This window comes from Heterodontus francisci, chromosome 11, assembly GCF_036365525.1.
Source record: "Heterodontus francisci isolate sHetFra1 chromosome 11, sHetFra1.hap1, whole genome shotgun sequence".
In the NCBI taxonomy this organism is placed as follows: Eukaryota; Metazoa; Chordata; class Chondrichthyes; order Heterodontiformes; family Heterodontidae; genus Heterodontus; species Heterodontus francisci.
Window position 1 is genome coordinate 88,902,781 of NC_090381.1, and position 11,075 is coordinate 88,913,855.

At 46.2% G+C, this 11,075-nt stretch overlaps 1 protein-coding gene across 1 annotated transcript; it reads left to right on the plus strand.

The window, feature by feature from the left end:
* Positions 1-1,774: 1,774 nt before the first annotated feature.
* LOC137375055 (nuclear apoptosis-inducing factor 1-like) lies at positions 1,775-3,152 on the plus strand. The gene is made up of 3 exons (XM_068041681.1): positions 1,775-2,021; positions 2,286-2,406; positions 2,564-3,152. Exons 1-3 carry the CDS (start codon positions 1,775-1,777, stop codon positions 3,150-3,152), a joined length of 957 nt encoding a protein of 318 aa, XP_067897782.1.
* Positions 3,153-11,075: the final 7,923 nt, after the last annotated feature.

The window sequence follows — 11,075 nt, forward strand, 5'->3', positions numbered from 1 at the left end:
ATTTCCAGGTGGAGGAGGGTGGTGGATGGGGACTGGTTGGGCCTCTGTTCAAGGAAGAAGTAGAGAGCCCTCGGGATGGAGGTGTAGAGGGATTGGACATCCATAGTGAAAAGGAGATGGTTGGGATTAGGAAACTGGAAATTTTTTAAGTGGCAGAGAGTGCCAGAAGTATCATGAATGTAGTTGGGAAAAGGCTGGACAAAGGGAGAGAAAATAGAGTTAAGATAGGAAGAAATCAGTTCCATGGGGCAAGAACAGGTTGAAATGGTGGGTCTACCCGGGCAGTCCCGTTTGTGGATCTTGGGAAGGAGATAGAAGTGGGCTGTGCAGGGTTGGGAGGTTATTGGAGAGAAGATCTCCAAAATGAGATCAGTAAGAATCTGGGAAATGATGGCTTGATGTTCGGTGGAGTGGTCATGGTCCAGGGGGAGGTAAGAGGAGGTGTCGGAGAGTTGGCATTCAGCCGATACAAGGTAGAGGTTAATTTGTCAAACAACGACAGCACCTTTCTTGTCATCAGGTTTAATGACAATGTTAGGGTTTGGACCTGAGAGAACTGAGTGCTGAAAGTTCAGAAGGAGGTAAGTTAGAGTTAAAGAGCAGAGTAGAAAAATTGTGCTGGCCGATTTAATGCCAGCAGTTCCCAATGAAAAGATCTAGAGATGGTAAAAGGCCAGGAGGGGTCCATATGGAAGAAAAATTCTGAAGATGAAAGAAAGTGTCTACTCTTTGGGGGAAGACTACTGGATAAAGAAGTGTGGAGACAAAAGTGACAGAGGAAGAGCTCAACATCATGCCAAGGTCGAAATTCATTGAGGTGGCAGCATAAGGGGATGAAGCTGAGGCCTTTGCTGAGGACCGATCGTGGTAGTGTTTTGAAGTTGCAATTATATTGTGCATTCTGTACACTTGGGGCTGCTGTAGAAAAAACATGCTAGCAAAGGGAAAGTGAAAGTAAACCAGAATAAAGAAGACTCCATTATGTTCAGCAGCCTGTAGTCTCTGTCTCACATATCTTATACCAAACCCGGCTAAACCTCACTCCAGTCCCGAGAACATCACAATGGCGATGAGGTAAAAAAAGAAAAGGATGGTGAAAAACTGGAAACATTGCTTTCAGGTATGAAAATTTTGGACGGTTTTTGTCTACTTTCACAGACAGCATTTTAAGTTGGAGACTGTTAGAGAGAGACACAGGACATTTGTACGGTGTATAGTCACACACTGATCACTCCAAAATAACCATCCAATCAAAAAAAAACATATAATCTCAGATCATTGCAGAGAAGTTCCCTTGGAAAGGAACATGATCCCCGATCCTTTATCATTGCGTTGCTGATCAGTATGGCGTTGTCTATGCTCAATCTCCTACCTTTTGATGTGTATTTAGAGCCATCAGCCGGAATTTTATGGCTGCCGGCGACTCTGGGGTGGCCGAGTCGGAATCAGCCGAGAAAACCGAATCCGCTCTGTGCCACCTGCTCAACGACATCACGCGTGGGGCTGCCAATTAGTGGCCCCTCAGCGTATTCGGCACTCGACAGGGCGCGCACGGCCGGCTGCAGCAGTGGATTTGGAGGCAGGGCCAATGTCAGCACTGTAAAAAGGCAGACAGCAGTACAATGGAGCAGACGCTCAGGGGAATACAGCAGAGAAGGAGTTGTCAGTGTACCAGCGGAGGTGATCAGCTGACTGGAAAGTGAAGAAGTCAAGGAAGAGTGACAGTGTCCAGGGGCAGGAAAGGGGCCAACATTTGCAGATCAAAGCCAGAGCGATGGAAGGGAGAAGGTTCACCACAGCCCCCAGATTCTCAGAGGAATCTCTGCAAGTCCTCCTCCAGGTGCTGGAGGCGAGGCGGGACATACTATTCAATGCCAATGGCCAAAGAAGGCCCGCAGAAGTGACCAAAGGGGCCTGGCTGGAGGTCGCCAAGGAGGTCAGCTGCTGCTGTGTTGTATGGAGGACATGGCTCCAGTGCCACAAGCGGCTCAACGACCTGCTTCGCTCTGCCCGGGTAAGGGGTACTGCTCATTAATCTCGTTGTGAATGTGTCAGGGAAGGGTCAGTCTGTCCTAATGATGTAAAGTGGAAACCAGCAATGAGCAGTCCTTGCCTGCTGCATTGTATTGGGATGCAGGATGGGCAGGTTTGGGATGCATAGTGATCCAATAGTGTTCAAATTGGGCACTGCATTGCAGTCACGCTGCAATGCAACAACAAACCCAATGGGTGAGGGTCTGAGAGACCAAATCATATGTCTAAACTAGGTGTGCTTGTTTAAATAGGAAATGCCCGAGAGAGGTCCCGGACCAGTGGTGGCCAGGGCAATCAGGCATACCTGACAACTATGGAGGAGGATGCCTTGATGCTGGGCAGGGGAGGACAGAGGAAGTGCCATGGAAGATAGTGAGGTTGGCGGCTCTGGTCTTCAGAATGAGTGACCCATATTGTGGTGGGCGGGTGTAGTGGGGCGGGGGTTGGGGGGGCAGTTGAAGTGGTGATTGTCTCATGTCCTTAACTGTGCTAATAAAAGTTGAATCACACAAATGTGTGCAAACTGCAGTAAGGGACATGTGTTTCAATCTGTGGTGCTGATCAAACTGATCAATCTGATTTTCCCTCCAGGTGAAACACATCAGTGGCCAGGTGGGGTCCCGGGGGCTCAACAGTCCCCCTCTGAGGATGGCGAGATTGCTTCAGAGAGTGCACCGTCACATCATCGCACCTCACCAAGCGCCAGCGCAGAGACTTCCACCATGGTTGGGATTACTGTCTCCGCAGAAACAATGCCACTTACCGGTGTTAGCACAGCACAGTCACTGGACCAGCCACCAGAGGCAGAACCGGCCGATGCCTCACACACTCGGAGGAGTGTGGGAGGCCAGGCCAGCGCAGAGCCGCAAGCTGATGATGCACATCAGAGAACATCCAGTCGGCGGGACATGTTGCAGGTTCAACTTGCGGTGCATGAACATCTGGCGGAGTTGCCAGAGACGCTGCGAGCCACAGCACATACCTTGGAAACTTCCATTCGGGGCATGTCTGCTGCAAATTCTCAGGCATTTGTCCATCTGGCATTCTCCATTGACAGACTGATGGCTGCAATGGAGGGGCCAGTACTGGAAGCCATTTGTAATCTCGGGGGAGTGTAGCCTCCCTGGACCAGGCTATCAGAGTGCAAACTCAGATGCACATGTGGCAGGTCGAGGCTGCTCATCCCTCTGAGGTCAGCTTTGAGGACCAGTCAAGCCTCAGGACGCACAGGGGCAGCAGCCAATAGCACATGGGAGCTCCTTTCAGGGCACTCCTGATGCATCACGCAGTCCCTTGCTCCCTCCGCTAGTGACATGTCAACTGCAAACTCTCAGGGTGTTAGAGGGTGTACCTGATATTTCTCATGAGCACCCTGATATGCCGCAGCCTGCACGGCCACGAGCAGGCAGAGGACGTCTGCCAAAGTCGTCAAGGGCAGGGCGGCAGCTCGATCAGGCACCTGCCACTGGTGAATCTGGTGGCCAGGGATCGTCCACACGTAAGAGCACCCGCAAGCATTTTAACAAATCACAGTAACATCACTCCTGGTTCACTGGGTTACCTTCCAATTATTTATTTAAATGGCACATTACATCACTGTAAATAAATTTGTGGTTTGAACAGTGAACTTTGCATATGCCATCCATGAGGTAAGATCAGACATTGTTGCGCTGCTGAAGCGGTTATGTGTGAGATGTCACACGCTTGGGTTGGGATCATCGTGACATATTGTTTTTAATCTGATCATCTCTTCCCTTGGATGTATGTGTCTTTCCCCTCTTGCAATCCCACAATGGCTCAGTGCATGCCACAATGTAAAATCTTTGCATGGAGCAATCCTCTCAAGAGAAACACCTGCCTATTAGGGCACCCCGGGTCTCTCTTGCTGTTAATTCCAGAAGGCATTCAGTTTCCTGTACCATGCCATCATATGGGTGTTTCCCATCATCCTTGTCAGAAACTCCATCTTCATCTGATGACGCCTCACGGTTACCTTGAACCTCCTCAATGGTGTCTCTCCTTTCCATCGGCAGGTTATGCAAGGCACAGCAAATGACAATAATCCTGGATGCCCATGCTGGCGCGTACTGTAGTGCTTCACCTGATCGGTCTAGACACCAGAATTTCATCTTGAGCATTTTGTTCGATTGTCACTCTGGTGGCCGTATGGCTCTCATTGAAGCGTTCCTCAGCATGACCCTTGGGATTCTCATGGGTGTCATCAGCCATGTCTTCAAAGGATAACCCCTGGGAGTTTCTGAGAATGCATACATCGTGGCAACTCCCTGGGTACCGTGCACAAACCTGCATGATTCTCTTGTGATGATCGCATGCAAGCTGAACATTCAATGAATGGAAGCCTTTTCGGTTGATGAATGCCCCTGAATGATCTACAGGTGGTCTAATTGCCACATGCGTACAGTCTATAACCCCACTGCCTTGTGGGCGTCTCGGGAGAGACCAAGGCTAAGGGAGTAAACCCTAACAGAAAATCTGGAGCGGAACCCCGTAGGCGGTCATGTGTCACCTTTGGCATGTTTCCGGCAGTTCCTGCAGTCATACCGGTGCCAAACGTCGTGCTCTGCACTCCTTTGGACCCCACCAGAAAGGCCGAGAGGGGGGTTTTGACGCTTGGGCAACTCTCAACCTCCATACATTCACCCAGGCATGCGCCATGGAGAGGTCACTCCATAGTCGCCTCACAGCGACTGAAACAACACGGAAGGCAGCAGTTACGGGTTATAAGTCCAGCTCAATTGGCGTAGAGATTGGGCGCCACGGGTTGCCTTTGTCCGTGGGAGAGGTCATCGCACCTCACTGGACAGCTACCGCCCGCCTCAATACAGGCAGCCCTCGGTCAATAAGGTTCTGTCCCGCCACAGTCCACCTGCTTCAATGGGTGCTTGGAGCTCAGGGTCATTGCCCGAAAAGTGGACTGCAACACCGCACCAAACAGCACGAAAAAAGGAAAGAAGGTACCAGCCCTTCGCTTTGCAAGCTGGAACGCCAGAACTATGTGTCCTGGCCTGTCGGAAGACCTTACACAAATCAACGATTCTCAGAAGACCGCCATCATTAACAACGAGCTCAGTAGACTCAATGTAGACATTGCAGCACTTCAGGAGACACGCCTCCCTGCGAGTGGATCTGTAACAGAGCAAGACTACACCTTCTCCTGGCAGGGTAGGGATCCTGAAGAACCAAGACAACATGGAGTGGGCTTCGCCATCAGAAACTCCTTGCTCAGCATGATAGAGCTTCCCTCAAATGGCTCGGAACGCATACTTAAGTGACCATGTTACAAAGTTTTTTTCTTCCATCGCTTTTGTCTTCACTGTGATGTCTCTCAAGACTGGAGTGAGGTTTCAAAACACTACAACACTACATCCTTCCCCTTCTTAGTAAAAAGAGACGTAGCATGTTTCAATAGTTTATTTCCAAAACTGTAAACAATAAACTTAAACATAATAGTTCACTTGAAAACTCACGACCTCGACCACCTAGAAGGACAAGGGCATCAGATGCATGGGAACACCACCACCTGCAATTTCCCCTCCAAGTCACACACTATCCTGACTTGGAACTATATCACCGTTCCTTCACTGTCGCTGGGTCAAAATCCTGGAACTCCCTTTCTAACAGCACTGTTGGTGTACCTACCTCACATAAACTGCTGCGGTTCAAGAAGACAGCTCACCACCACCTTCTTAGTGCAATTAGGGACAGGCAATAAATGCAGGCCCAGCCAGCAACACCCACAAACCCTGAACGAATAAAAATAAGTTCCACATTTCCACTACCCATTCTGGAATTCTTTCATTATAAATTGTTAATTAGTACTCTTGTCAGACTGCGCAATGAATATGAAACTAGTTCTGGCCAGCAAGACCTGGGGCATTCAAGCTAGGAGTGTGATCCCGAGTGTCAAAGGCCTGAGTTGTGAGGAAGTACTGGGCTTTTCAGTGTAGAAAGGAGCAATGACCTCACAAGAGTTATACAGAATAGTAAACAGTATTGAAACATATATGTGAAACAGGAGTACAAACTAAACCAGGGTAAAGACACACAGGTTCAAACTAATAAAAGGCACATTTAGTATTGATGTCATATAAAGGGTAATCAACACAAGGGTTGCTGGCCAGGCTGTTGGATTAATTTAAGAAGAATTTGAATGCTGTGAGTATGGACTGTAGGGTCATTCTGAAAGGGTGAACTAAGATGGACTAAATAGCTTTCTTCATCTGTATCTATCCTGTGAAAGAAAGACTTGAATTTATATAGCACTTTTCATGACCACCAGATGTCGCAAAGTGCTTTACAGCCTATTACATATGTTACAACCAAGGCAGGAGTACTGCACTGTCGATTCAGTCCCAATACTCCATAGGTCGCAGCATATTATTAACGTTTTCCCACCTAACAGAAATTAGCCAAATTAAACACTTTAGTAACCCCCAGAATAAAACAGACCAAACTAGGTATCTTTAAACAACAACAAATTAACTATTTATTAATAAACTAAATCTTAAACACTATTAAGATAAATTTATGTCTAAAGACCTGACAACTTCTTATTTATCCTAACTCCCCCATTCACACACAAACATTCAAAAATCAATGGTTAACCGGTTTTAAAAATGTTGTTTTAAAAATTAGCTGTTTCTTAAGAATAAATAAATCACTGGGTTGTCAGTCTTTGTGGGTTTCTTTCCCAATGGGTGAGGTATCCTAGTGTAAAAATAATCAGATACTACTCGAAATCTCCAGGTGGATTTGATGAACAGTCTTTACTTGATAGGTCTTCAAAGCACTTTGGTTGCGGCAGGCATCACACATTTCTTTAAACACAGAGTATAAAGACAGGTCTCTATTTGGATTTTAAAATTGGTAGTCTTTCAGTCGAAACGTTACTACAAATTCCAGAAAACACAATCAGTCAAGAGAGAGTCAAACTTGAAGCAAAGACTTCTTAGATTGGAAGTAAAGGAAAGGAATTTTGCTACCTCCAGAAAATATTTTCTTCAAAGGTTTTTTGTTTCTCCTTAGGTGATTAACATGGCCTGTAGCTCATTGTAGAATGTCTGCTGAGAGAAATAGACAGCTCCTTCCTCCTTTAAGCACACTTCCATGGTGGCTCTAGTTCAAACCTGTTGAAGCTGGTTTTTACAGACAGTTAAAAGTTACAGTACACCATGTGACCTCCCTCTCCTGCGGTGCCCTAGGAACAGGTGCAGCTGGCACACTGTTCTCAGGAATCTGAAACTGCTCTCTCTGTCTTAAAGGTACACTGTTCTTAACAGTTTTAAAGGCACACTGTTTTAAACAGAGGAGAAAGAAAGTTCGCTGACAAGTACTTTTCAAGTATCGTCACTGTTGTAAGGTAGAAAATGGGGGAGATAATGGCATAGTGGTAATGTCCCTGAGCTAGTGATCCAGAGGCCCAGGCTAATGCCCTGGGGACAGAGGTTCAATTCCTGCCACCACCACCACCACTACAGCAGCAGGTGGTATTTAAATACAACTAATGTAAAACAAAATTCTGGGATTGAAAGCTTGTCTCAGTAATGGTTCCATGAAACTATCATCAATTTTTGTAAAAACCCATCTGGTTCACTAATGTCCTTTCAGGAAAGAAATTTGCCATCCTCACCTAGTCTGACCTACGTGTGACAGCAATGTGGTTGTCTCTTAACTGCCCTCTGAAGTGGCCTAGCAAAGCACTCAGTTGTCTAAGGCAATTAGGGCTGGGCAACAAATGCTGGCTTTGTCAGCAATGCCCAAATCCCTTGAAAAGAATGAAAAAATCACAGCAACCAATTTTGCATACAAACAGCAATGTCATAATGACCAGATAATCTGTTTTTGTGACATTGATTGAGGTGTAAGCACTGGCCAGGACATCAGGGATAACTCCCCTGCTCTTCTTCAAAATAGTGCCATGGGATCTTTTACATCCACTAGAGCAGGCAGATGGGTTCTCGGTTTAACATCTATGAGAAGGATGCACCATTCGTGGTTATCTAAGGACGTTAAGGATGGTATCAAATTGAAAGAAATGGCATACAGTGCTGTGAAAATTAGTGGTAGGCCAGGAGATTGAGAAAATTTTAGAAACCAGCAAAGGATGGCTAAAGAAGAGGGAGACATTTGAGTATGAGGGCAAACAGCAAGAAATATGAAAACGGAGTAAAAGCTACTACAAGTACATAAAAAGGAAAAGAGTAGCTCAAAAAAAAAGTAAGTGTTGGTCCCATAGACGAAGAGACTGGGGAATTAATAATGGGAAACATGGAAACGGCAGAGATTTTGAGCAAGTATTTGTCTTCACAGTAGAAGACACAAAAAGCATCCCAAGGGCGGCACAGTGGCGCAGTGGTTAGCACCGCAGCCTCACAGCTCCAGCGACCCGGGTTCAATTCTGGGTACTGCCTGTGTGGAGTTTGCAAGTTCTCCCTGTGTCTGCGTGGGTTTTCTCCGGGTGCTCCGGTTTCCTCCCACATGCCAAAAGACTTGCAGGTTGATAGGTAAATTGGCCATTATAAATTGCCCCTAGTATAGGTAGGGAAATATAGGAACAGGTGGGGATGTGGTAGGAATATGGAATTAGTGTAAGATTAGTATAAATGGGTGGTTGATGGTCGGCACAGACTCGGTGGGCCGAAGGGCCTGTTTCAGTGCTGTATCTCTAAACTAAACTAAAAATATAGTAGAAAATCAAGAGGCAAAAGGGAGGGAGGAACTTAAAACACATCACTATCAATAGAGGAAAAGTACTAGGAAACTAATGGGACAAAAGGCTGACAGGTCCCATGGTCCTGATGGCCTCCATCCTAGGGTTTTAAAAGAAGCGGCTGCAGAAATAGTAGATGCATTGGTTGTAATCTTCCAGAATTCCCTAGATTCTGGAAAGGTTCCAGCAGATTGGAAAACTGCAAATGCAACACCTCTATTCAAAAAAGGAGCGAGACAGAAAGCAAGAAACTATAGGCCAGTTAGCCTAACATGTCATTGGGAAATTGCTGGAATCCATTATTAAGGAAGTAGTAGCAGGACATTTAAAAAATCATAATGCCATCAGGCAGAGTCACCATGCTTTTATGTGTTTGACAAATTTATTAGAATTCTTTGAGGATGTAACAAGAGGGTGGATAAAGTGGAACCAGTAGATGTAGTATATTTGGATTTCCAAAAGGTATTCAATAAGGTGTCACATAAAAGACTACTACATAAGATAAGAGCTCATGGTGTTGTGGGTAATATATTAGCATGCATAGAGGATTGGCCAACTAACAGGAAACAGAGAGTTGAGATAAGTGGGGCATTTTCAGGTTGGCAAACTATAACTAGTGGAGTGCCACATGGATCAGTGCTGGGGCCTCAACTATTTATGATCTATATTAATGACTTAGATGAAGTAACCAAGTGTATTATAGCCAAATTTGCAGATGATACAATGATAGGTAGGAAAACAAGTTGTGAGGACACAAAGTGTCTGCAAAGGGATATAGCTAGGTTAAGTTCATGGACAAAAATTTGGCAGATGGAGTATAATGTGGGAAAATATGAATTTGTCCACTTTGGTGGGAAGAATAGGAAAGTTGAATATTATTTACATGGAGGAAGGCTGTAGAATTCTGCAGTACAGAAGGATCTGGGTGTCCTTGTACGTGAATCACAAGAAGTTAGCATGCAGGTACAGTAAGTAATTCGGAAGGGAAATGGAATGTTGGCTTTTATTGCAAGGGGCATGGAGTATAAAAGTAGGGAAGTCTTGCTACAGGGCATTGGTGAGACCGGACCAAGAGTATGGCGTACAGTTTTGGTCTCCTTAAGGAGGGATGTACTTTAATTGGAAGCAGTTTAGAGAAGGCTTACTAGACTGATTCCTGGGATAAAGGAGTTGTCTAATGAGGAAAGGTTGAACAGGTTGGGCCTTTACTCATTGGAGTTTAGTAGAATGAGACGTGATCTTATTGAAACATATAAGATTCTGAGGGGGCTTGACAGGGTCGATGCTGAGAGGATGTTTCCCCTCATCAGGGAACCTAGAACTAGGAGGCATCATTTCAAAATAAGGGGTCTCTCATTTTAGACAGAGATGAGGATTTAGATTTAGAGATTACAGCACTGAAACAGGCCCTTCGGCCCTCCGAGTCTGTGCCGACCATTAACCACCCATTTATACTAATCCTACACTAATCCCATATTCCTACCACATCCTCACCCGTCCCTATATTCCCCGACTACCTACCTATACGAGTGGCAATTTATACCGGCCAATTTACCTATCAACCTGCAAGTCTTTTGGCTGTGGGAGGAAACCGGAGCACCCGGAGGAAACCCACGCAGACACAGGGAGAACTTGCAAACTCCACACAGGCAGTACCCAGAATTGAACCCGGGTCGCTGGAGCTGTGAGGCTGCGGTGCTAACCACTGCGCCACTGTGCCTCGGAGGAATTTCTTTTCTCAGAGGATCATTAATCTTTGGAATTCTCTTCCCAGGGAGTAGTGGAGGCTGGGTCATTAATATATTCAAGGTTGAGTTAGATTTTTGATCTCCAGGGGAGTAAAGTGTTATGGAGATCAGGCAGGAAAGTGGAGTTAAGGCCACAATCAGATCAACCATGATCTTACTGAATGGTAGGGCATATTCGAGGGGCCAAATACGACTCCTCTGAAAAACAGCACCTCTGACGGTGCAAAACTCCCTCAATTCTGCTCTGGATTATCAGCCTTTTTATGCTCAAGCCCTGGAGTGGGACTTGAAACCAGAACCGTGTGACTCAGAGCTGGCACTGTAATACTGAAGCAGATGATGGTCAGTATTTGAGATCCATCAGCATTTCTTCCCGCACCAATAAAGGGTGAATCCAAATGGGAACAGCCGCCTTGTGTCACTGCGCTGCTCAGCCTATTGTGGCCATTATCCCGTGGTCCCTGCAGGGGGCGCGCTCTCCCTGTCCGGTTATTTGCCGGCACCGCAGCAGGTACCATCTTGCTGCTCATTCGCGGATCGTTGTTTCTGTCGATGACGCATGA

What these genes read in the sequence shown, in the direction of transcription:
- LOC137375055 (XM_068041681.1), top strand. Translation starts at nt 1,775, where the DNA reads ATGGAAGGGAGAAGGTTCACCACAGCCCCCAGATTCTCAGAGGAATCT. An exon ending in TCGCTCTGCCCGGGTAAGGG is followed by an intron (nt 2,022 to 2,285) that starts GTACTGCTCATT and finishes TTGTTTAAATAG; the next exon opens with GAAATGCCCGAGAGAGGTCC. An exon ending in AGGAAGTGCCATGGAAGATA is followed by an intron (nt 2,407 to 2,563) that starts GTGAGGTTGGCG and finishes TGCAAACTGCAG; the next exon opens with TAAGGGACATGTGTTTCAAT.